Genomic DNA, 27,444 nt, shown 5'->3' on the forward strand with positions numbered 1-27,444 from the left:
ATGTGTCCCCTCTTCTTCATGTCTCTTCTACATCAACATGTGTCCCCTCTTCTTCATGTCTCTTCTACATCAACATGTGTCCCCTCTTCTTCATGTCTCTTCTACATCAACATGTGTCCCCTCTTCTTCATGTCTCTTCTACATCAACATGTGTCCCCTCTTCTTCATGTCTCTTCTACATCAACATGTGTCCCCTCTTCTCCATGTCTCTTCTACATCAACATGTGTCCCCTCTTCTCCAATGGTCTCTTCTTACTCATCAACATGTGTCCCCTCTTCTTCATGTCTCTCTCTACATCACATGTGTCCCCTCTTCTTCATGTCTCTTCTACATCAACATGTGTCCCCTCTTCTTCATGTCTCTTCTACATCAACAGTGTCCCCTCTTCTTCATGTCTCTTCTTCATCAACATGTGTCCCCTCTTCTTCATTCTCTTCTACATAAACATGTGTCCCCCTCTTCTTCATGTCTCTTCTACATTAACATGTTTCCCCTCTTCTTCATGTCTCTTCTTCATCAACATGTGTCCCCTCTTCTTCATGTCTCTTCTACATCAACATGTGTCCCCTCTTCTTCCTGTCTCTTCTACATCAACATGTGTCCCCTCTTCTTCCCTCTTCTTCAATGTCTCTTCACATCAATGTGTCCCCTCTTCCTCTTCTTCATGTCTCTTCTACATCACATGTTCCCCTCTTCTTCTGTCTCTTCTTCTTCATGTCTCTTCTACATCAACATGTGTCCCCTCTTCTTCATGTCTCTTCTACATAACATGTGTCCCTCTTCTTCATGTCCTCTTCTACATTACATGTGTCCCCTCTTCTTCATGTCTCTTCTTCATCAACATGTGTCCCCTCTTCTTCATGTCTCTTCTACATAAACATGTGTCCCCTCTTCTTCATGTCTCTTCTCTTACATTAACATGTTTCCCCTCTTCTTCATGTCCTCTTCTTCATCACATGTGTCCCCTCTTCTTCATGTCTCTTCTACATCAACATGTGTCCCCTCTTCTCCATGTCTCTTCCACATCAACATGTGTCCCCTCTTCTTCATGTCTCTTCTACATCAACATGTGTCCCCTCTTCTTCATGTCTCTTCTACATCAACATGTGTCCCCCTCTTCTTCATGTCTCTTCTACATCAGACATGTGTCCCCTCTTCTTCATGTCTCTCTACATCAACATGTGTCCCCTCTTTTTCATGTCTCTTCTACATCAACATGTGTCCCCTCTTCTTCATGTCTCTTCTACATCAAACATGTGTCCCCTCTTCTTCATGTCTCTTCTACATCAACATGTGTCCCCTCTTCTTCATGTCTCTTCTTCATCAACATGTGTCCCCTCTTCTTCATGTCTCTTCTACATCAACATGTGTCCCCCTCTTCTTCATGTCTCTTCTACATCAACATGTGTCCCCTTCTTCTCCATGTCTCTTCTACATCAACATGTGTCCCCTCTTCTTCATGTCTCTTCTACATCAACATGTGTCCCCCTCTTCTTCATGTCTCTTCTACATCAACATGTGTTCCCTCTTCTTCATGTCTCTTCTACATCAACATGTGTCCCCTCTTCTCCATGTCTCTTCCACATCAACATGTGTCCCCTCTTCTTCATGTCTCTTCTACATCAACATGTTTCCCCTCTTCTTCATGTCTCTTCTTCATCAACATGTGTCCCCTCTTCTTCATGTCTCTTCTTCATCAACATGTGTCCCCTCTTCTTCATGTCTCTTCTACATCAACATGTGTCCCCTCTTCTTCATGTCTCTTCTACATTAACATGTGTCCCCTCTTCTTCATGTCTCTTCTTCATCAACATGTGTCCCCTCTTCTTCATGTCTCTTCTACATAAACATGTGTCCCCTCTTCTTCATGTCTCTTCTACATTAACATGTTTCCCCTCTTCTTCATGTCTCTTCTTCATCAACATGTGTCCCCTCTTCTTCATGTCTCTTCTACATCAACATGTGTCCCCTCTTCTTCATGTCTCTTCTACATCAACATGTGTCCCCTCTTCTTCATGTCTCTTCTACATCAACATGTGTCCCCTCTTCTTCATGTCTCTTCTACATCAACATGTGTCCCCTCTTCTTCATGTCTCTTCTACATCAACATGTGTCCCCTCTTCTTCATGTCTCTTCTACATCAACATGTGTCCCCTCTTCTTCATGTCTCTTCTACATCAACATGTGTCCCCTCTTCTTCATGTCTCTTCTACATCAACATGTGTCCCCTCTTCTTCATGTCTCTTCTACATCAACATGTGTCCCCTCTTCTCCATGTCTCTTCTACATCAACATGTTGTCCCCTCTTCTCCATGTCTCTTCTACATCAACATGTGTCCCCTCTTCTTCATGTCTCTTCTACATCAACATGTGTCCCCTCTGTGGAAAGAGACTCTGAAAGTTTCAGGAACAAAGATTCTCTCTCTTTTTGATCCATTTCTTTAAAAACCTGAAAATGAGCTGATCAGATTTTGGCCACTTTATGATGTCATAACGATGTGTTGTCTTGTGTAACCATTAGCCAATCAGCAACCAAGGTAACCCCCCCCCCCACCCTTATCACCTGAATCTCCTCCTAGAGCACCATTGAGTTCTTTGTAACCAAATATCACCAAGAAAGCAGCAGCGTCTCCACTTCATGCGCAAACTGAAGAAAGCAGGTTTAATTCTGTGTGGACAGAGTTATCTGCTTTCACAGCAAACGATGCTGGCTTACCGGGATGTTTGATATGTGGAGAGAAGTGGTCAACTGTGCTGCAGCCTTTACGTATCGAGGAACAACACGGGAGAGGAAGACAGCTGACGATCTTCAGTCATCATTCCATCAGTTAAAGGTGGGTTATGTCATTTATTTCAGAAACACTTTTTGTTATATTCCATGGAATGCTCTTAACATCCCGATATATATATAGATATATATAAATATATACAAACATTTCATCTCTGGAAGCCGTAGTACTGTAAAAAGCACGACCAATCATCTGAGCCGGAAAGAGGTTTAGACTCGCAGCACACATGGACATTAAAGTCTCCGCAGATCAAAACACGATCATATTTCACCATGATCCGCGGACCGGGAGCAGTCAGTCGGGCAGGAGGAGCTGCCAGCGGGCCCAGCAGAGGCCGCAGCTCCGGAAAAACAGGGCGAATCCACCGAACCCTCGGATGGCGTGCAGCGGGAGGGCCATGACATCTTATGCGTAGATCAGTCACGGAAGAAGCCGTCAGGTGTGCTTTTTGATGGACAAGCGCACCACCGCGCTTTCCCCGTCGTCTAAAGCGCTTTCGGTGAGGCAGGATGCAGGGCAACCGGCGCAGGTAGGTGGGAATATCTAACAGTAGAGGGGGGGGGTCGATTTACGGTTGCCAGATATAGGTTTGGGCAGCAGTATAAACTCCAGTGAGGGTCTTAGGTGGAGGAGAGCTTGGCGATCATAGACAAGCAGAGCAGGGACATTCTGACAAACATAAAACAAAAACAGGATAGCTAAAGGCAGAGAGCTGAGGGAGCGTCATGCCGACATGCCATCTTGAAATCCTAGAGTTAGCCTCGGTTAGCCTGCGCTGGAACCATATTTATTTTTTGTGACCTCAGTTCTGACTTGAGAGGGAATGTTTGGTCAAACACTTTGTGTTTTGTCTCATAGTGGCGTTTTGGCACTTTTAATGAGCGCCACGGTCTCTGAACAAATGAGACACACTGGCTCTGTGCTCCCAGTGGGCAGGATGAACATGAATGAGTCCACTCAGGGTTCAAAGCTCTGTTCTCACTGTCCACGTTCCTCTTCTTGGAGAGCGCCATGTGTAATTATTTGTCTCTCCCTGTCTTATTCTCTTCACTCACTTTCCTCTCTCCGCTTCTCTCTGCCGCTCTCTCATCTCTTCTTCTGTGTTTCTCTCCCTGTATCTCTCTCTCATCTCTTCTTCTGTGTTTCTCTCCCTGTATCTCTCTCTCGTCTCTTCTTCTGTGTTTCTCTCCCTGTATCGCACTCTCGTCTCTTCTTCTGTGTTTCTCTCCCTGGTTGCGTTCCGATAATCCAAAAATCAGCTCCTAAATTCTAACCCTATCTCCTATTCCTTGACCTCTGAGTGAAACGTCACGGGGTTAAGGGATAGTGGATAGGAGAATTCAAAAGGACTTAGGATAAGAGACTGCGGTACTTTAGAGAATCCGAATGCACTTTCACTATCCGACGTGTTTATGATGCCCCAGCGGACGTCATGAATGTGCGTCTGCTGCTGTGGGGAAACTATGGAAACTACAGTTCTCTATACAGCGGACTACAACATGGATGTTTAATAAGAACGAGGGACTACTGTAAACTCATCTAGAGACTCTGCACCGTGCTCTGATGCTGTTGCTTTATGCTTTATGAACGTGAACAACAGAGAAACATATTCTTCATGACCAAAGTTGGAATTGAAATAAAAAAGGAAAGTGAAACTTATGCTCGTCACCCTCTCCCTCCGGTCCACATTAATACAAATGATCCCAATACGTATGATTGTATGAACTATGAAAAGATCTTAAAATCAATACAAATGTATTTATTATAAACGTTAGTCCTTAACATCTATCACTGTGTATATCACCATTCAAACATCTTTTAAAAGTTGAACAAACCCCACACAGCTCAGTAAAGACTGTGAGATAGGGGTGTAACGGTATCCGTATTCGTCCCGTACCGTCACGGTTCGGACGTCACGGTTCGGCACATGCAGTCACACGGCGAATACGCCTTTTTTTACGAGTGAGAAAAAAGTCTGTCACTCAGGGCAGTATTACACTATATATAATCCAGGGGGCGGTATTGCGCCTAAAAGCCAGCCGCCCGTAAATAACAAATGAAGAACAAGAACAAAACACAACAAAACGAACACAATACATGAAGAAGAAAAGTTAGCAGCTATGGCGAGTTCACACAACACACAGGAGCAAGAAGACCCACCTGCTTCTTTTAAATCAGCTGTGTGGGAACATGTCGGGTTCCCTGTGGACTACAACAATGATGGGGTGCGAGTAATGGATCGGACGAGGACGATGTGTCGGCGTTGTTCGACAGCGGTGCGGTATGCTAGTGGTAACATGTCAAACATGCTCAATCACATCCGAGTCAGTCTCAGTCCCCAGCGAGAGGGTTTTCTCGACGGCAGGTGACATAGTTACCGCCAACAGATCTGCCCTCACTACTGACAACGTAGACAAACTCATCTTTTTGAAGAACAACTTGAAAATAGAGTAAAGCTTGAGTACCTTTATTTAGGCATAATGGCCTCACACACTCACAAGTGAATTACACATGTTAGACATTGCTCCTAAAGGTACAGATTTTATTTTGTTTTATATTTATCATTGTATTTATTTTATATGTTGACATCAGGAGATGTTATACAGTTCTGTATTGCCTTTTATTGATTGTGATTGAAACACTTTCTTATTATTTATTTTAATATTTTCAAGACATTCTTTTTAGTTGTACAGCTTATTTAACCTTTTTGTTTGACATCAGCCATTATAAATAATATGGCCATCTGAGTGTGTGTGTGTGTGTTACTGTTTGTGGTTTGTTTTTAACTGTGTAATACAGTTAATGATTCCAAATGTTAGAGTTCCTTATTTTCATACCAAAACTTGCACTACTGTTAAAAATAAATAACAGCAAAAAAAAATTATGCATTTGGGACTTTTTTTTGCTTTTCCTTGTTGTACCGAACCCGTACCGAACCGTGACCCCCAAACCGAGGTATGAACCGAACCGTGACTTCTGTGAACCGTTACACCCCTACTGTGAGATGTTGACTTTATTTGATCATTTCAGTAAAAACTAACGTTCATATTTCTCTCTTTGATTATAATACTGATGAACGTTCAGAAAAAAGCACTTTGGCAACTTACCACATACGTTTTAAAATGCTTAATAAGCACCGTAACTTTCATGATATCATTTCTCGGTCATAATCGGTTGTTTCCGTGAACGGCCGACTGTTGAGTGACGGCAAATTCTGCGGCTGCAATGCATTGTGGGGCAGCATTTTCTCCTCTCTTTTCGGTTAGGGAGGTCCAGTGGTTCCTAAGCTAAAGGAGGTTATAAAGGAAGTTTGAAACCTCCTTTCCTTTCATTTGGAGAATTGGAACAGCACTTATCATGGCTGCCAGTGACGTACTTCCGGGTCATTTCACTCCGTTAGGAAGGTTCCTAAGCTAAATGGACTGTTGGAATGCAACCCGGTACTTTAGAGAATCCGACTGCACTTTCACTATCCGACGTGTTTATGATGCGCCAGCGGACGTCATGAATGTGCGTCTGCTGCTGTGGGGAAACTATGGAAACTACAGTTCTCTATACAGCGGACTACAACATGGATGTTTAATAAGAACGAGGGACTACTGTAAACTCATCTAGAGACTCTGCACCGTGCTCTGATGCTGTTGCTTTATGCTTTATGAACGTGGACAACAGAGAAACATATTCTTCATGACCAAAGTTGGAATTGAAATAAAAAAGGAAAGTGAAACTTATGCTCGTCACCCTCTCCCTCCGGTCCACATTAATACAAATGATCCCAATACGTATGATTGTATGAAAATATCTTAAAATCAATACAAATGTATTTATTAAAAACGTTAGTCCTTAACATCTATCACTGTGTATCACCATTCAAACATCTTTTAAAAGTTGAACAAACCCCACACAGCTCAGTGAAATGTTGACTTTATTTGATCATTTCAGTAAAAACTAACGTTCATATTTCTCTCTTTGATTATAATACTGATGAACGTTCAGAAAAAAGCACTTTGGCAACTTACCACATACGTTTTAAAATGCTTAATAAGCACCGTAACTTTCATGATATAATTTCTCGGTCATAATCGGTTGTTTCCGTGAACGGCCGACTGTTGAGTGACGGCAAATGCTGCGGCTGCAATGCATTGTGGGGCAGCATTTTCTCCTCTCCTTTCGGTTAGGGAGGTCCAGTGGTTCCTAAGCTAAAGGAGGTTATAAAGGAAGTTAGAAACCTCCTTTCCTTTCATTTGGAGAATTGGAACGGCACTTATCATGGCTGCCACTGAGGGACTTCCGGGTCATTTCACTCCGTTAGGAAGGTTCCTAAGCTAAATGGACTATTGGAACGCAACCCCTGTATCGCACTCTCATCTCTTCTTCTGTGTTTCTCTCCCTGTATCGCTCACTCCTCTCTTTCGCCCCCTGTCGGCGGCGGTTAAAATAGAATCGCCCGTCAAAATTGAAATCCCCTATTGATTATACACTCAAAAAAAGGACTTTGGCTGGCTGTTACATCAAATAAAATGTAACATGTATTTTCAACGTAATAATTTCATGTTTCCAAGATGAACGTGATGAAAACATGTATGGTTTGCATGAATTACCCTACTGAATGAACAATTCAGTAGGGTAGCGGGCCCCGGTATTAATCAAAGGAGTCCCGGGAATTAATTATTAAGGACTCTGGTGCCGTTAAGCTCCAATGTTATCAGTCTTTGTATCGGTAATGGAGACATTTAAAACATGTTATATGTATTATGCTACACAAACATTATATTGCAGTTGTAGTTTCGCCAACTCCGTTTTTAATACGCAAAAAGACTGCAAAATGCGTCTATGATTATTTTGAGTATTTTCGATCTTTCCAATCCAGCGTCTCTGTGCGAGGGGGCGGGGCAGTTTACACACGCGGCTGCTACTGTACATGCAGCATGCACGCACACACCTCCAATTATCTGTTTGAATCCTAAAATCCCATGTGTGAATATATATATATAGGAGCGAGAGATTCAGTATTAGCATTGATGCTTTTGTCTTTAGGTCTACGGACCATCGGTGTGATCACCAAGCTGGACCTGATGGATGAAGGGACAGACGCACGAGACATCCTGGAAAACAAACTACTGCCGCTCCGCAGAGGTGAGAACCCCCCCACACGCACACATTTTATTAAATCCTTGATTGGAATCCAGCTATTACATTACAATATTTACAGACTTTATATACTACCCAAAACGTGTGTCTTTTCTTTAGCGGTCAGCAAATCATCAATCTGCATTATTTTCCCTGTAATTCCTGACCTTGAAATTAAACAATTACTATGGTGTTAAATTGACTAACAGCTTTATTTGTATTGTTCCACATGTGAACAGTTCTCCAATTGTAGAAGTTATAATAATTTAATATTTGGTCGCAACGTTTGTCTTTATTCCATAACTCACATTGAACAACTGATATTTGTCTTAGGTTACATCGGGGTGGTGAACCGCAGTCAGAAGGACATTGATGGAAAGAAAGACATCCGCGCTGCTGAGAGGAAGTTCTTCCTGTCCCACCCGGGGTACAGACACATTGCAGAATGCATGGGCACACCACAACTGCAGAAGACCCTCAATCAGGTGAGACACACACGCAGGGCCGTCCCTCCCTACAGGCCGATCATGCAGGCTGGAAACTAGAGCATCACTCGAAGATGGGTTATTGTATGAGTCAAATGTCAAACTTTTGCCAATTGCCATATTAAAACATCAGCTGCAATTCACAACATGAAGAAGGCAGTTTCTGCATAGCGCATATAGGCTAATGGAGATTGTGGAGATTGATGTAAAGTATTATGGCAAAAAGTTTGATACAGCGTAATTCTGGTATATTCATTTTTATGTCACCTGATATAGGCTATGGGATGTTAAGTGTTGGTTTGTGAGAGAGATGTATGTGCGTTCATTTCAGGACTCCTAAAGGAGCAGGAGAATTGAGTCACACACAATTAGAGAGACAATGGTCCTTCTGATTCTGGGTGAGCTGACTTCGGGTGGAGGGAAGTTCAGAGATGGCCTGGGGTATGAAGACAGTTAGGCGTTGTTGGTGAGCTGGTCCTGAGCAGTTCATGAGATGATGATTGTTACATTTCCAACAAGTATGGCTTTCATAAAGAAACACATGACTTGTGTGATAAGCTACATAATAAGAGATGTTTTGTTGCAAAGTGAGCCTGTTTTGTTCTCTGCTGGCCCGCGCTCATTCACTGTGACACAGCATATTTTGCGTCTCCCAATGAGATGACCTGAAAAGATGACCAGCTGACCTAGCCCCCCCTGTCTTTTCTTGTATATCTCCTATATGAGTCCTGGCGTTCGCTCTCTCTTCTCATGCTGCCAGGACCGAAGGATCTACGCAGCACGCGAACCAGGGCAGGAGTGGGCCGGCCTACTCCTTACATTACAGTATAATTGTATTGTATTATATTGTGTTGTAATGTATTATATTGCATTGCATTATTACCTTTTATAATTAAAACAGATTATTGTTTAAACTGGTATGCTGGTGTTCTCTGATTTCCTTCCTGTTATGATTTTAAGCAGGACTCGTCAAAACGACACGCGGAGCCGAGTGGGGTTGTAAAAACCTCAAAACTCCTACAAGATGCAGTTATTTCCAGCATTCTTTATTTGTCATTCATTCAAGTATGTGATGCCTTTTTATCTGCTAATGTAAATACATGATTTATGCAATTGCATGTCTTAAACGGACTGAACTGCTAAATCAAACCTGTGAACAGTGACATCAAAATAGCCAATCTGAGTTTTGTGGGTTTTGTTTTTTTGTTGTAGGTGAATGCAGAATTTAAGAGAATCACAACAATTAATTTGCAATCCAAGTTCTTCTCTTCGCTGGATATTCACTCTACAAGCCTGATCGACGTGTATACCAAGAAAGGTGGAGTTCAAGGGAAGAAGATCAAAAGCATCATGCTTCCCATAACCCAGGTATGAAAACAATGTAAAGGGGACAAAGAAACTGTAGGAGCTGTACAAAGTCTAGGATGTTCCGTGAATAGCATAGCATCCGGAGCATTATGTTTTCGATATTTGTTTGACACTTACTGTACAGTAGCACCACATCCAGTGTGCGAAATACGGGGGGGTCCGGGGGAGCTCGACCCCCCCGATTAACACCTGAGCCCCCCTGAAAGCCTCAACAGCAACATTTAGGGGGGGTCTGAAATTATAATATGTATTTGTCACTTGCAATGGTCACTAAAATGTTTTTAAGCTTTCTATGTCCAGTATTCATAATTCAAAACATTTATTCACAAATATCTTCTATTTTGGCTGTCAAAAGCAGAGCCAGCCGCCGCCGGGTACGCTGCGTGACGCGGACACAAATTATGCAAATTAGCCATGCGCGGCAAAGAGGAGAGAAAGACGTTACATTAGAGAGGACTACAATGTCTAAGAGAAAGCTAAACCAAAGTGTTTCACTCGCGCACTTTGGGTTCACATCCAAAAAAGTGACACCACGAGATGACCAAGAGACACCCAGAGATGATGCTGATGATGCAGCAGCTAGCACAACACTCGCTACCAGAACCGTTAGCGAGTCGGGGGCTCCTGTCCCGCCCAGTCACTCCCCAGAAGGAGGTGAAGTTGAGGCAGAGCGCTCAGAAGACGCAGCAGTTGCGGAGGTAGCTGCTACTGCTGCTAGTGACTTTCCGCCGGCTGGTTGGACAACGAAGCAGGTGGGCGAATGGAAAGACCGCAACCCCTGGCTTGACATTAAGGCTGGAAAGTTAGGATGCTTAGTGTGTAGGAAAGCAAAAACGTTGCTGCTAAAGGGACCGGGTTTACACCTCGCGGAAGAATGGATCAATGGTGATGTTACTAGCCCTGATGCAAAACAGCTACGAAAGAAGATCTACAAACACAGGGACAGCCAGGCCCACGCGAGGTCAGTGGAAATAGTACAGATGAAAGACAAAGAAACCCTCCCAAACGGTTTCATTGATGTGTCCGATTTACTCGAGAAAACAACAGTCTCGTTTAGAACAGCTTACACCGTAGCAAAGGAAAGGCTATCTTATAAAAAGCTCAACCCCCTCATGCAGGAGCTGAATGGAGCCGAAGTTGGGAATATCCACAAATCTGACCATGCATGCGCAGAAATAATAAGTCACATTGCAAAGGAAATGCGCCGCAAGTTCGTCTCTAATGTGAAAGAAATGGATTCAAAGGTATCAATCACAATTGATGAAAGTACCGTTCACGGTCGTCCCTAATCATTTACGTAAGATGTGATGTCAGTGGTAAGGGGGATGTAGATAATGTGTTCCTGGATATAGTGGAACTTACAGATGGGGTCGATGCTGAATCAATTTATAACTCAATGATGGCGAGTCTATATAAAGCTGGAATGGATGATGACTTTTTGAAGACGCACCTAATAAGCATAGCCACCGATGGGGCTGCAGTGCTCACGGGAAAAGCCAGTGGGCTTGTCGTCAGGCTCAAAAACAAGTTTCCGAACGTGCAGTCTGTACACTGCCTGGCGCACAGACTAGAACTGTCAGTCAAACATGCTCTTAAAGAAGTGGGTGGCACTAATCAGTTTGAGATATTTATTTCACATTTATACTCACTCTCCAATCAGTCAACCAGGAATTCCAGATTGCTGAAAGAAGCAGCGGCCGAGCTCAACATGGAAATACTGAAAATAGGTCAAATTTTCACCATCAGATGGGTCGCCAGCAGCTTTAAAACAGTAAAAGCTGTATGGAAAGATTTCCCCGCACAAGCACTCCATTTTAAAACATCCAGTGAGAACGCATCACGTAATGATCTTGAGAGGCAAAAATACAAGGGACTTTTCAAGCACCTAACCAACTCAGGATTCGTGGAAGATTTGGCTGTCATGAAAGACATCCTGCGTGAACTCCAGAGCCTGTCTCTCAAGCTGCAGAGAAGAGAAATAACACTTGTGGACTCAAGTGTCCACATCAAACATCAATGTGTTGACCGCCATGAAGACGACCGGGGGGAGATCAAGAAGAAGGCTGAACAGGGCGTCTCATCTGGCTTTTTTAAGGACGTAGAGCTGACAGAAGGCAGGGGGAAAATAAACAAGCCTTGTTTTTATGAATCGGTGGTTGCTACTCTAACCAAGCGCTTACCGGAGTCAAGCTTGGTCCAGACGCTCAAAGCTCTTGATAAGCGCTTTTGGCCTGGAGAGCAGGAAGACTTGACTTTGTTTGGCGAACAAGAAGTGCACCGTCTGGCTAAATCGCTGGGAGAACCAGCCGGGGAGGCCATGGAGCAGTTTAGAGACTGGAAATTGCAGGGCACTCCACCGGGCAAAACACTGGAACGGCTATGCATAGCAAGTCGCACTTACCTCCCCACGTCTGCTGAGTGCGAAAGAGGCTTTTCCGCCGTGAATAACACCGACAACCAGAGCCGCAACAGGTTGCGCGAGGAGAGCCTGTCTTCGCTTCTGTTTGTGGACCTAAACGGACCCCCTTTGGACAAATTCGACCCAGTGCTGTTCGTGAAAAGCTGGATTAAAGCAGGACATCGTCTCTCTTCTTCTTGGAAACCAGGACGGCAACGAGAAGAAGTCGAGCCAAGGCATCTTTGGTCTATTCTCACTTAAGGTAAAAGACTATTTTTTCGATCTTTGCTGTGCATAAGATGAGCGTGTGCGTATGTCCTGTGTGGATTCCGGGGTTAAGAATAGCATAATTAGCCTTGGCGTTCAAGTTAGTTAGTGTGTGTGTGTGTGTGTGTGTGTGTGTGTGTGTGTGTGTGTGTGTGTGTGTGTGTGTGTGTGTGTGTGTGTGTGTGTGTGTGTGTGTGTGTGTGTGTGTGTGTGTGTGTGTGTGTGTGTGTGTGTGTGTGTGTGTGTGTGTGTGTGTGTGTGTTGTGTGTGTGAGACCAGCTCTGCTCCCATTTCCTCGCATAGAATCGAAAACAGATGGCTTTTTAACGGTCGCGTATTCATTCATATGAACGTTAGAATATATAATTATTTGACAGCGCCCGGTTGAGAAACGCTGCTACTACTGATTGTCTTGGATTGCATCCATGAAATATTGCATGGGCCACTGCATATTGAGAAATCTTCGACCGGTATATTGCGCAATAAACGGGAGATGGGGACCCCCCCGATTATTGACGGGTATTTCGCACACTGACCACATCCATTCCCCCAGTGGGTGTCATTGTATCAGAGTGAGCGGCATACTATTATGAAGGCCTAAAATAACGCACAACAAAGCTGTCCAGCAGTTTTTCATGGAAATAGCAGATGTTCCTACCCCAATGGTCAGAGTGTACTGTAGGGCTGCAGCTATCAATTATTTTAGTAATCGAGTATTCTATCAATTATTCCATTGATTAATCGAGTAATTGGAAACAGATTACCTTTTTAAAGCAAAAGTATTTCTTCAATAAAAAGCCATTTTAAATATTCAAAATAAGACTAATTGTTTTCCTTTTTTAGAAACATGTATTGCTTAAATTGCATAGCATATTATCTGTCCAAACTAAATCCATTTAATTAAAGTGCAATATTACATTCAGGGTTTTAAAGAAAACATTTGAGAAACCCAGTCTGCTTGTTGTTCTTAATGGGCTTTTTATTGCATGTTCTCTGACCTGCATACTTAGACTGACAGCATTGACGTGAGACGCGAATGCATCCTCAAAGGTCTTTGTGTCTACTTCAATGAAGATCCAGAGAAGCTGGTGAAGGAATACATGGTATGTTGATGTACCTTTTTCATCTTCACAAAGAGGAGGATGATCATAGTTGGAATGGATTGTGTTTCCTCTAAAACACCCTGAGGGAAATGTTGCCTTTATGATGATGTGTTAATGCTTTTTGGAAACAGTGTTTTTTGTTCTTTCTTTTTTTTCAATTTGGAAAACCCAAACTACATAAAGCTCAATATGACACATTATAGAAATGGGATGTAATGCACATCAGTGAAAATCACTCTCCTTCTTATTTGTTTTTTCACAGAGCATCGACAACAGCAGTCAAACGGCAATGGCAGAGACGGTCTTCGGAATATTTGTCATTCGACACGAAGGAGCAGAGCCTGGGGATGACCCGAGAACGTTGGGATCATTCTGGAGGGGCTCGAAGTGCTGGATGAGTTGGGAAACGTATCTTTTGCGGTGGCGATGATGTTTGCTCTCGTGTATGCTCTAAACTTGAGCTACCCTCCAGAGCTGAAGTTTACATTTGAAGCACTGCAGAAAATAATGATGGAGCTAGATGGAAACCGACTATCCACAAAAGGACAAGTTCTCAAAACATTGCTTTCCCGTGCCTAATATCACTGTTTGGGATCGCCTCATGTTCCAAAAACACGCAGCCATCAGAGATTGGGTGACTCACCTCTTTGACAGAAATGTTGATTGTATGCAAGAAGTATAAAAGTAAGCATTCAAAGTTGGCTGTAGCATGGTTACGTGGACCTCACTGAGCAGAGGGCTGTGCGAGGAGGCAGATGTTACCATGTTGCCTTATTTGGTCTACTGTTGAAACTCAAGTTTGTTATACTGTTCACCCTAAAGTTGAAACATTTTAATATTTGGGAAGAAACTGTGTTTCTTTTAAAGCTATTTTGTGAAATATATATTCACTGTTATATTTAATAACAGTGAAACCCAGTCTGCTTGTTGTTCTTAATGGGCTTTTTGTATTGCATGTTCTCTAATCTGCATACTTAGACTGACAACAATGACGTGAGACGTGAATGCATCCTCGTATTATATTTCATATAATATTTGGGAAGAAACTTGTTTTTTTCAAGCATCTGAAGCATTGTTTCTCTTTGCCTATTTTGTGAAATACAACTTTATTTCAACATCTCGCGTTTGTGTTATGTTTCCACCCTTGAAGCTCACTAGACTGTAGACTGTTGAAATTATGTTTCTGTTACTGTTCACTCTAAACGTTTGAAATATGTAAACACTCAAAAGTTATTCTTTGAATGAACTTGATTAAATCATGGACAGTATTTCTACATGATGAAATGGCTTTCTTTCAGCTTTAAGCAATTACGTTGACCCAACCCAGGTAAATTAAGTTGGTAACAAACCTTATACATAAGTAGTATCAACCCTAATAGATTATGTTGACCCAACCCAGGTAAATGAAGTTGGTAACACACCTTATAAATAAGTAGTATCAATCCTAATAGATTACATTGACCCAACCCAAGTAAATTAAGTTGGACCAATCAAATTGCTTAATCTTGAAAGAAAGTGATTTAATCATGTGGAAATATTGTCCATGATTTAATTACGTTCATTCAAAGAGTTATTTTTTTGAGTGTAGGTCTGGGTCCGTATAGGTCGAGGTCTGGGTCCGGATCCGGACCGCGGTCCGCCTGTTGCCGACCCCTGGTATAGAGCGTACACACTGAGCCGTTTGCCCCGCCCAGAGCGTTCCGGTTGCAGATCTATCCACCCTTGTTATCGTTTGCGGGGTCCGTTTCCTTGTTTCCGTTACGACCTTGTGTGGCCGAACGGGCTGAACGAAAGAGAAAGGTAGCGGATACAACCGTTTGCGTTATCGTGTAAACACCGCCTCAGTCTCACACCTCCACGTCCCCCTCCCCTTCAGTGTCCCACTTTCCCACACCACTGACCTCCCCCGACACATCAAATTCTCTCTCCATCAATGAAAGGGATGTAAACAAACTTTTTAGAAAACTCAGTAGCAGAAAAGCGGCTGGCCCTGACAATGTCTCCCCCTCCACATTGAAGTATTGTGCTGATCAGCTGTCTCCGGTGTTTACAGACATCTTTAACACCTCACTGGAGACATGCCACGTCCCAGCATGCTTCAAAACCTCCACCGTCATCCCGGTTCCCAAGAAAACAAGGATCACAGGATTAAACGACTACAGACCCGTCGCCCTGACCTCTGTGGTTATGAAGTCCTTTGAGCGCCTTGTCCCTCATCAAATCCATCACAGACCCCCTCCTGGACCCCCTGCAGTTTGCCTACAGAGCCAACAGGTCTGTGGACGACGCTGTCAACATGGCCCTTCACTTCCTCCTCCAGCACCTGGACACAGCAGGAACCTACGCCAGGATCCTGTTTGTGGACTTCAGCTCTCCCTTCAACACCATCATCCCGGCTCTGCTGCAGGACAAGCTCTCCCAGCTGCACATGCCCGACTATCAATCTAGTGAAGAAAAGGATGGATATGCAGAACATTTCCTCTGTTAAGGATGCCTTTGGTAAAGTTAAACTGGATGGCAATGGCATAAATAAGGCTTTGAGGAATTTTATCAGAATCAGAAACAGGTTTATTGGCAGGTTTGTTACCAGTGGCGGCTGGTGGAAAATATTTTTGGTGGAGCTATGGAAATGGTGACCAAACCATACATAAGAAAATGTTGAGAAATTACCCCTTAAATTATGACATCTGGTGATGTTAGAGGGGGGGGGGGGGGGGAGGACAAATTGAGGCTTAAAAATATGAGATAATCCATAATCTTCAGTGTGGTTAGCTATAGGGATGCACGATATTGTTTTTTTGAAACCGATACCGATACCGATAACTTCCTGCTTCTCAAGACCGATAACCGATAATAAAAAAAATGTTACGCCACTAATTATTTTAACGCGATTAACGAATGTGTATTTTTTTTCCTTGGCCGCCCCGTAGTTTCAGAGCGCATCGAGTTTAAAATACCATCTACAAGCTGATGCTGACAGCCCGGCTCCTGCCGCCCGCTTGTGGCAGACCACACTTCCACGCTCACCGGCAGGCACCGACTGGCTATTGGGAGGACCGGGATGGTGTGTGTATGTGTGGCCCGAGCGAGCGAGAGAGAGACCATACGTGCATTGTTGTTGTTAGCATCTGGTGCTAGCTAGCTGCGCTAACGGATATAAGGAGCTGTTTAAATGAAAACAGAGGATCGACATTTCGCCACAACTGCGCCGAGCACTTGACTTTATGCAGGAAGCCAGACAGTGGGACATTGTACGAAAAGCCAGCACACTCAGCACGGATAGTGCGCTCAACATGATTGCAGCGTCCAGGCAGCTCCGGTTCGAGCATATGCCTTGAGTTGCACATAGCTCCAACGCCCATACCACCGACGACATGTTTGTTTACTGTCCTAATTAATAATAATAATTCCTTACATTTATTATAGCGCTTTTTCAATGACTCAAAGCGCTTTACATATACACACATTACACATATATCATACATGCAATGGTCAGATACTGTGGACAATACCCACAGGAGCAAGTTCAGGTGAAGTGTCTTGCCCAAGGACACACCGGCTTTACAAACGCAGCAGCGGCGGGTTTCACCCCTTGATCTGATGATCATTGCACAGCGCACTGCGCCACACCGTCCATCTTCACGCCTCGAGGTCATCGAGGCGCTTTTACAGGTACACATTGGTATTATACATGTACTGTGGACAATACCCACAGGAGCAAATCCGGGTGAAGTGTCTTGCCCAAGGACACAACGGCCTGACGCAGTGGCGGCAGGAGCGGGTTTCGAACTAGAGTTCCCCAGCACTCCCCCTTGATCTGATGATCGGATGCACAGACCACTGTGCCACCCGTCCTGGCTTCACGGCCGCACACCATTTACATCACAGCCAGGCATGAGTTAGGGAGCGCTGGATTTGTGAAGAACTCCCCTCTTCCTAAACCACTAATACCACAGTACTGGCAAAACGGGAGGAGCCGAGTGAAAAACAAGCGCCCCTCATCCCAATCCACCCACACCGCAGTATTTTTTTCTTACCCAAAAAATATATTGTATATTATCGGGGCTATTAATACTGGTATCGGGTTTGTCGGGATGACGTCATAATTCCTAATATCGGACCGATAATTATCGGGCCGATAATTATCGTGCATCCCTAGTTAGCTATGAATCTTCCAAAACTTCCAAATACCTTGTCCTGGACATCGTTTCTACAGTATAAACTGTGCAACAGTACAGTAGGCCCACACAAACTGCAGAACACTGGTGCTTTGGGAACACTCAAATGATTTAATTCCCATTTAAAATCAGGAGTCTGAATACGAACATTATGTGTGTGTGTGTGTGTGTGTGTGTGTGTGTGTGTGTGTGTGTGTGTGTGTGTGTGTGTGTGTGTGTGTGTGTGTGTGTGTGTGTGTGTGTGTGTGTGTGTGTGTGTGTGTGTGTGTGTGTGTGTGTGTGTGTGTGTGTGTGTGTGTGTGTGTGTGTGTGTGTGTGTGTGTGTGTGTGTGTGTGTGTGTGTGTGTGTGTGTGTGTGTCATACTTGCCAACCCGATTTCATCGCCCTCTCCCGGTTTCCTCCCAGGGCCATATTTCTCCCGCATTTCTCCCGATTTCTGACAAAATCAGATTTACTCACGACTGTTTCCACTCTGACTTTAATACAGCTACACCATTGTTTGGTTTCCATGGTAGCAGCGCGCGCAACTCAAAGTCTGAGAGGGTGAGGAGTCACAGAAAACTGAACAAGAATCGACAACTCGACCCTCTGCTCACTCCTTTCCTGTAAGATACAGGTCCAGCCCACACATATGCTCCATGGTGCATTGCCCTTACAACTACAATAAGCATATACATGTTAATCTACAGCTCTGGCGATCCACTAGCACACGGAGTCTCCACCTGCAGATACAGCCATCCTCATCAACTACTGACTGTAGCGTCACCTTGGATACGAGTCCAAACAACTCACAGACTGCATCGGGCGCTGACATTGCCGCCCTGTGACCATCAGATCTGACAACGCTGATTGGCTGAAATTATGTTTCGGCGGCATAGTTTACAGATAGCAACAGTCAGCAATGTGTTGGCTGCTGCTGCTCTGGCTGAGGGCTCCTTTCTTAGCGCCCAGACGAGAGAGGGTAATGATACACGCTGCGGCTAGGCAGGAAACATGTGACTTATCAGTAACTTTAGACATCGTAACACAATTTTAAACGAGATTATATTGTAGATTATACATTTTACTGATACCAACTATATCATATTTACCTTGTTCATTAAAAATAAATATAAATATTTTTTTAATATATTTTTTTATTTCTTTTTAATTACAATCAAACATGTGGGAAGAGGGGGGGCGGAGCCCCTAGCGCCCCTATGGGCCGGCCGCCACTGTTTGTTACCAAATTCATATCCTTTTTGCTTTGCAAATCTTATATTCTGCTCTGCCTTTTGAATTAAGTGTTGCTCTAGTTGCTCTAGTTATTTCAAGATTGGACTCCGTGGGGTCCTGGTTATATGCCCTTTCACATTCAGAAAGTTGTAGTTCTAGCTTCCACTGCTCTTCCGTCTTATAAATATATAATTAGGCCATGGACACTACTCCCACAAAATAGAAGTATACCTCAGGTGTGTCATTACCAGTGGTGACTGGTCATTAGGGGACAGCCCCACCTAGTGTCAGCAGAAAGTATTAAAATAATATTTCCAAAAAAATGCAAAGAAATGCAAAAACAATACATCTTAAAATATATTTTACGATCATGTTTAATCATCTGATTCGTCTATACATTGCTTTTTTAGTCTGTGTTCTTACAGATCGGTAAACAAATATTTAGCTGTCCACTCCTCATTATACACTCGGCACTCAATGTAGACTTTTATTTTCTTTGGTCCACTCATTGTTACAGATGCAGGTTCAAAGGTGAATTAGGTTGAAAGGTGAATTATTGCATCATTGCGTCATCGTTTGTGTCATGTGGTAACCGTTTACGTGCCTTCTTATGACCCACACAGCGTTTTACGTCGCTGATTTTCTCCGCAACACCGCTCACAACAACATCAATAGAGGACTGCGTCGGGTAGTTTTTAATTATACGATGCCAGATTAAATTAAAGAACTACTTCTCCAACCTTGTACCTTTCTCCAGAGTGCCGTGGTGTATTGTTTATTAATGTGGTTCAGCTGCATTACTGCCTGCTGCAGTGCTGCTCGTCTGCCGGAGTTTATTCTCCCGTTAACTCGCGGCAGCGGCCGCTGTAAAGTTTTCATTTACTGACTGTCACACAACAAGCAGCTGATAAATATCCCCCATCCCCATAAGTGAATGTGTTTTAGTCTGAAAGGTCTTTTTCTATTCAATGTGTGCAGCAAAAAAATAATGACCATAGGGGTACTGTGCTGACATACCCACCATACGTCATCTCACATAATTCAGAGCTGATTGGCTGTAAGTACGTGTGCCGCGAAAAGTGTGGTGTGTGAAGAGGAGACGAGAGAGCTGCAGAGACGCATCCTAAAACCAGGAAGTAAGCTGCGCACGGGTTCCCTCGGAAAAAAAGCAATGAGATTTCTCCACACACACACACACACACACACACACACACACACACACACACACACACACACACACACACACACACCACACACACACACACACACACACACACACACACACACACACACACACACACACACACACACACACACACACACACACACACACACACACACACACACACACACACACACACACACTAATGGCAGTATTGATCCTGTGTTGTTACTTAACAAAAGGAAGGGAGATGTTACGGGGTGATTTAGGCTAGGTTGCAGCTCCACCCTGTGGACGTATTGTGCCTGTGTTATATATATCTGCCTCACGTGAATATACCTCAGTTGTATGATTACCTGCTCAATGTGAATACACGGCGTTGGGACACAGCCTGACTTGCCTTGTTTATTAATGCACATACAGCTACAAACAGTAACCCTGCTGCGTGCTCACTAGCGCACCCCCCCCCCCCCTCTGTTCATAAAGTCAAGTACCCCTCAAAAGGTCCGGTTTATCTCATTTTAAGGATGAGCACCAAGCAACATCTCCAGGTGTTCCTTTGAGAACCAGGGCAACAAAGTTATGTGCACCCCTGCTTATATAAACATCTACGTTTTTTGTGCCCCACCACTTTTGTACATATAAAAACGCCACTGGTCATTACTAGCATAGAACAGCTGAAACTCAGCCTGGAAATAAGAAATGTTTAGTCATTTAACAGGTGTGTATTAAATCGCCAACTTTTTGAGTGCTCTTGGGCCTCCCCATGTAACAATTTTAAGTATACAGGAGCATGGTCTGATATTGTGATCAGAGGTTGCGCTAGACTTTTCCGATATCCGTGATTTTGACAGGATCGTAACATTTCCGTCAAAATCCATTATAACCCGCCTGTACACAACTCTGCCGGGGGGGAGGGGGCGGGGGTGGAGAGAGCACGCTTGTGAACTGTCAATGGGGGGTTGGACGCCTCCTGGCTGTTAGCGCCGTGTTATGCATGCCCACTGCACCTCACGGGAGCGCGCACAGCGTAAAGCAAATGCTCACAGACATTTCAATGATTTGTTCGGCAAAGTTAGGTTTGGAACGGTATAATTTCCTTTTGGGCGGGCATGCATAACACGGCATAACTTTGGCGCTGTTCTGAGTTTGTATTGTCCGCCGACCCATTCTCACAGCGTTTATCAACCTTTTTTTTACTCAATATAAATCCACACATTGTTTCTAATTCTTTGTTTTAATTGTATAATGTCTGACTTTTTTTGCAATCAGTTTGAGAGAGTAGGGGCTCAGAATACTAAAATCTGTATTGTTTCATCGAGTAGGGAGCTCTATGCAAATCAATGGGACTCCCTGGTAGTTGTTTGTCGACACTAAAAGGCCCCCCAGTGCGTTAGAAAGTATCGCCAAGTGATCCTGACATAACGTCACTATAGGACGAGTTGGGAGTGAGAACGTGTTGTGAGAGCAGCAGATTGAATAACGACAACTAAGAACGCTGGGCGCCTTACTTGCAAACCGGACACTCACAGGGTAGTGGTGGAGAGGAGATCCCTCGACACCAGCAGCTGACAGACATTCAGCTCGGCTGTCACAAGGACATACACAGGAAATCATTCCTGATCATTACATTGCCTTTCATTTAGCTGGTGCTTCTATCTGAAGATAGGTAGAATAAGTGCAATGAACTATGAAGAACCTGCAGGTGCATTCGCTGCATCATGTCACTTCGGAAATTCTAAATATTTTCCTCAGTGACAGAGCCAGTCCACTGAACACAATGGAAGGTATTATGAGAAGACGAAACAGTGAATGAAGTGTCAGTTTACTGGATGTGAACAATAGTGAGACACGCCCAGCTCAGCCTCAGCTGACACACTGACTGACACCTCACACACTCCACTCTAATTTAAGGTCTACTCACAGAACTCTGTAAAACACTTACGACACCAGATAATATATCAAGGATGAACTTCATATGCACATTTAACTGCCTGCGAACAAAACCAAAATGCTATACTAATCATATTGTAAAAAAAACTAAAAATAGTGTGAAAGGAATTTGACCCCTTAAGCATGGACTTTCACACACAGAAATGCCGACACACAGAGACACTATTACTGACTTGGTTCCTCATACCTGCGTGTGTTGTTAACCGATTCCCAGAACTGGAAACTTTGGCTGCCCTTTTGTTTGTGGAAAGCATCAGACAATTGGTGGTTTAACACTATTGTTTGTGCTGTGCTTTCAGTGGCAGCAGGTTTCGATTTTGGTCCAGCTTTTTCTGGAAATCTCGTATTTCTTAGTTCCCACTAGACCAGGGGTGGGGAACCTTTTTCCTCTCAAGGGCCAGTTCAATTTTTACAACATCCTCCTTTTTTTAATATTGAAGTTAAAAGCATCAATCTGGTGCACTTTGAGAGCAAAATGAAGAGATCTATGGATACATCTCTCAACACCCATATGAACCAGAACTGTACACATATTTTCTTTTTCTTTATGGATATTTTACAAATCACTCCCCTTTCAAACTGTATTCTTGTTTATTAATAAAAACTTGTTTTACTGTCATATAGTATTTTATACCTGTTTTAACTATAATGATTATACAAGTGTTTATTTACCTCACTGAGCTGAAGTTATCAGCCTCTCAGTCTGTCAGGAGAGAGCTCTCTTCCACCAGGTTATAGAAAAAGCTCTGAAATTAAATTATCATAATTAATATAATTATTATTATATTATAATAAAAGTTATATCCGTTAGCATAGCTAGCTAACTCGATGCTAATAACAACAATCCTCTGTACCACTCTCTCTCTCGCGCTCGCTCACACAAAATACGATCGTGCCACACACACAGAGCCGAGCTTGAATGACACACAAAGACCCAGAAGTAGTTGTACTGTAATGTAGCATATTATTTTCTATGTCGTTATTGTATGATCATATGACAGATGAACAGATCACTACTGGGCTTACAACTAAAGACACAGCCATGCAAAAACTGCGGCATGTGTACGGCTCCTTATGTGTACTGCAATTGTTGAAGTGCTGGAGCGGCATTCCGGCAGCACTACACCACGTGATGACACGTTACGCTCGTGTTGTGTTCAATTAACCTGTCCTTGGTCAGGAAAAACAGGCAGTCGCTTGTTTAATTCTATTGCAGTCTAGATTTCTTGAATTATTATTTTTTGCGTGTGTTTCGAAATTACCTCGAGGGCCGTATCAAATGGTCTCGCGGACCGTATACGGCCCGGAGGCCGGAGGTTCCCCACCCCTGCACTAGACTGTCCAAATGGAGAGAAGATCAGGACAATGACAGTGTAGGACAGGGATCACCAACTACATTTGTCCAAGGGCCAAAATGTATCCAATAGACACTTTCGCGGGCCAGCGATTTTTATATATAGCCCAGAATTTTGAAGTTGTTGACCGGGGGGAGGGCTGCTTGTGGAGCACGCTCAGGTACTGCGGAGCGCATAAAGCTTAGCAGACTCTTCACACTAACGAAGGATCACTTCTTCTTAAGGGCAGGGAAGGCTACGCAGTACGCAGTCTACTGTCCCGCAGCTGCTGCCTCTCTGTTGGACTCCGGTACTGCACATTACTCACGAGACGTTGTATTAAAAAAAATGAGTGGGAGGCGAACGCACTGACCACTCCGCCAACGCCACAGTCACCCCCGGGCCGGATGAGAATGTCTGGCGGGCCGGATGAGAATGTCTGGCGGGCCGGATGTGGCCCGCGGGCCGCCAGTTGATGGTCACTGGTGTAGGAGGAGTAGGATCTTTCACAGACCCAGGTGTGACATTGGAGAGTAGATTCTTGGCATGTTTGGTTTCATGTCAGAAAGTATATTTTATTTACAGGCATACATCTAGGCTCTATCATGTCTTCTTAAAGGTCACCTATTATGCAAAATGCACTTTTTGATGTCCTTTATACACAAATATGTGTCCCCGGTGTGTAAGGAGACTCACAAAGTGTCCTTACCCACATCTCTAAAAACGGGGGAACAACGGAGCTGATCCATATTTGCTGCCATCATGACGACATTAGTCAAATGTGCGCTGGCTTTACGTTGAACTCCTGGCAACGTCCCGTGTTTTTGAAGTAATATGGTCTGTGTTTACATTAGCAAGCATCGCTACCACTCAGTGCTAACGTGTACTCGAGAGAGTATCTGTAAAGAAGCAGGATGTGAAAGGCACTGTCCTTGTGGTGAACCCACGACAGAGAAAGCGTTTGAGCAACTGTTTCAGACAGTGGCGAGCCGTGACTTGTATACCTTGGCCCTCTGACCCCCCCCCCCCCCCCTTCCCTCGAAAAAAAAGAAGAGTTATTAAGGCTCAGCGTATACTTCAGCGGAATATCAAAACAACGGCCCGGGGTGCAAAACGCATCAATGACAGCGACCCTCTACCACACGAAACAACACCATGTATAAATACCTATCATGACAGGGCACCCACAGCCAAGTAGCGATTACAAATGAATGAAGTCGGCACGGCGGCCTACATTGAAAATGACTTAGGCCTACCTTTGATGATCAAATCACTGAAACACAAAGTCCATCCTCTCCTCCTGTGCTTTTGGATGAAGCACTTGATGGTGGGTCATGCAGCTGATACTTTGCCACTCCAGTTTATCATTGTAACTCAATCTTGAAAATGACTCGGTTAATAATTTCGCAACGATGTAATCACTATTACTGAAGGTGAGCCATCATGAACGAATTGATGCTAATCATAAATCTGTCGATTAGATTTATGACTCGAAAATAATAAAAGTAGGGTAGACATGTGGATATAATCCGGCTGAACACAACGTGCATTTATCTAACAGGTTCGTTTTCCACAGACCTTATTTCCAGCTATTTTCCAAAACCCTATGGAGAAATCCCGTTGCTTTCTGTCGAGGGAATCCGAGCGCGGCTTACTTCCGGGTTTTAGGACGCGTCACTGCACCACTTGCATAGACCTCACAGCGGGCGGAACTTGTCATAAAGTCCGCAAAACTAAAGCCCACCCATTTAGAGGGAAGATATGATTGGTCAATTGTACTGTCATTTGACAATACTCTCTCCTTGAGTTACTATAGCGGGCCCTCTGTGAATGTAGAGAGGGACCAACAAGCGCTCCCGTCTTCACAGTAACTCGCAGAGACGGCATTTAACCCTTCACATTCCAACACAAACTGAACAGGCAGATTCGAAGGATTTATTTCTTTGGAAATGTTATTTTAAATATAATTAAATCAAGTTATTTAGGTTGAACTAATGAAACATTTAACAAAAAAAATATATTAAAAATAATATTTAAAAAAAAATGTTTAATGTTTTCAAATATTATTTTTTAGAATATCTTAATACCTAGAGGGCCCTGACGGCTCGCCACTGGTTTCAGAAATAATGCTTGATGAGGTTTGGAACATAATATGGTGTTTAATAACGGCAGCGTTTAGCTGAGTTTCTGCTGGCAGACACAGAGCTCACTGCTTGCATGTGGACGCTCCAAAGGGGCATGGCCATCAGCAGCTCCAAAGGGGCATGGCCATCAGCAGCTCCAAAGGGGCATGGCCAGCAGCAGCTCCAAAGGGGGCGTGGCCAGCAGCAGCTCCAAAGGGGGCGTGGCCGGCAGCAGCTCGGTTACATTTAAAGGGCCAGACCCAGAATCAGCACTTTAGTAACAGGGCTGAAATAGAGGGGTATGAGGCATGATGGGTGATCTGTTTTTGAGCAAAACACTTCAGAGACATATTTTTTATAGATATGGCCCTATAATATATTGTTCAAATATAGCATAACAGTTGAGCTTTAAGATAAGCTTAGGGTCATATTTTACTAGAGACAGGAATCCTAACCTGATGCTTTATTTGAGTTGCTGAATGCCAGTTATATCAATTGAAAGCTATTCATAATTATGCACATCTCTCTGAAACATAATGCATTCTTCATCATTACAACAGGCAGGAACAGACAGAGCCACATTGGATGCAGAAATCTCTCTTTACATTCCTTCAGCTATCTTTTTTTATCCAAGACGATGTATAATAACTAGACCCCGTGCTACTCTGTGCTTTTGCTCCTGTGGTAAATAACGTCATAACCCGGATGTAGTAATCTGGTTACATTACTTTTATATTGTGAGTCTTAAATTAGGTTACTTTTAAAAGTGTATATCTTTAAAAACTGCGTTGTTGTATGATCACAGTTGATTTCTAATTTTAAATAAAAGGAAATAAATTCACAGTTATTGTAAAACAGGAGTTAAATCCATTTCTCGCTTATTCAAAGAATGTATCTCACCATAGTGATATTTAAATGATCGGGAAACTACGTTGTAATGATAATAAATCACCTCCCTCTTTCAGATTAATGTCGATTGTTATTATTTAATATTCTTTGCAGAATTTGGCCGTGTAAAATGTCCTCTTGGGTTGCCGTACAGCCAATGCGTGACGTTATAAGCCTAACGGACCCTGTGCTGATCTGGTAGGCCGTGCACATATGGTAGCTACACCGGCAATAGCGTCTCTTGAACCTGCAGTGTTTTGACAGCACTTTCTGCGGTTTATTCCCCTCACGTGCGCGTGCCCACCTTATGACTCCTTTACTGGAGTTCACAGCGGGGCGGGGAGTGTGGGACAGTGTTCTTTCCTCTGAGGATGAGCAAAAAGTAGTATACGCCAAGCTGTGACTACTGTAGAGTTATATTTGTATTTATTCATGTTAGCAAACTATGGATAAGCTTAAAATGGGAATAATTTGGGTAAAACTGTGAGCTGCATTTGGGGCCTGTTGACATGTGTTTTTGAGGACAAAGGAAGATGGGGGAAGGTGAGAGCATGTCCTGATTTGCATTCAACTTAGAACGAGCTACAGTGGTTGTGATGTTAGAGAGGTCCCTTGGGTTTCTCTGGTGCTTATCAATAGTAGCAGTTAAGTGAATACTGTTCAAACAATACCTGTGTTTGTGTTTTATATTGATTTCTCTGTTTTATCCTTTCATAAATGTAAGGACTACAAATGGCTATAAACATTCTGGGCTGGTTGGAGTAAACAGGGTTTTATGGCTCTGTGGGGGAGGTGTAGGTATGCAGGCCTTGAGACCTTTTGTTGGAAAGTGAGCCTGTTTGGTTTCCTGCTGCGTTTCCTGCTGCGTTGCGTCTCCCAATGAGATGACCTGAAAAGATGACCAGCTGACCTAACACCAAACCCCTCCTTCTTACTCTGGTATATATCCGGTGGATCCCTGGCGTTCGGCCTCTTCTTCACATGCTGCCCTCGGGTGAAAGTAGCTCTGCAGTATGCGGACTAGAGCAGGAATATGGATTCCTTCCTGT

General features: G+C 43.6%; 1 protein-coding gene across 12 annotated transcripts; it reads left to right on the forward strand.

Moving 5' to 3' along the window:
• Positions 1 to 5,012: 5,012 nt before the first annotated feature.
• Positions 5,013 to 14,656, forward strand: LOC117534470 (dynamin-2-like). 12 transcript variants are annotated; one of them, XR_004567238.1, is made up of 9 exons: positions 5,059 to 5,082; positions 7,828 to 7,926; positions 8,254 to 8,405; positions 8,737 to 9,230; positions 9,366 to 9,470; positions 9,618 to 9,773; positions 11,434 to 12,433; positions 13,449 to 13,541; positions 13,804 to 13,967. XR_004567238.1 is itself a non-coding variant. In XM_034198654.1 (7 exons), the coding sequence occupies exons 1-6, from the start codon at positions 5,025 to 5,027 to the stop codon at positions 12,430 to 12,432; spliced, it is 1,569 nt and encodes a 522-aa protein (XP_034054545.1). In that variant the 5' UTR covers positions 5,013 to 5,024; the 3' UTR covers position 12,433; positions 13,804 to 14,656. The 12 variants fall into 12 exon arrangements, 6 of the variants coding, with proteins under 6 accessions (XP_034054545.1, XP_034054547.1, XP_034054548.1 ...); XR_004567234.1 differs by lacking the exon at positions 8,737 to 9,230 and having other exon boundaries at positions 5,013 to 5,082; XR_004567235.1 differs by lacking the exon at positions 8,737 to 9,230 and having other exon boundaries at positions 5,013 to 5,082; positions 9,369 to 9,470.
• The last annotated feature ends 12,788 nt before the right edge of the window (positions 14,657 to 27,444 follow it).

This window comes from Gymnodraco acuticeps, unplaced genomic scaffold, assembly GCF_902827175.1.
Source record: "Gymnodraco acuticeps unplaced genomic scaffold, fGymAcu1.1, whole genome shotgun sequence".
Classification (NCBI taxonomy): domain Eukaryota; kingdom Metazoa; phylum Chordata; class Actinopteri; order Perciformes; family Bathydraconidae; genus Gymnodraco; species Gymnodraco acuticeps.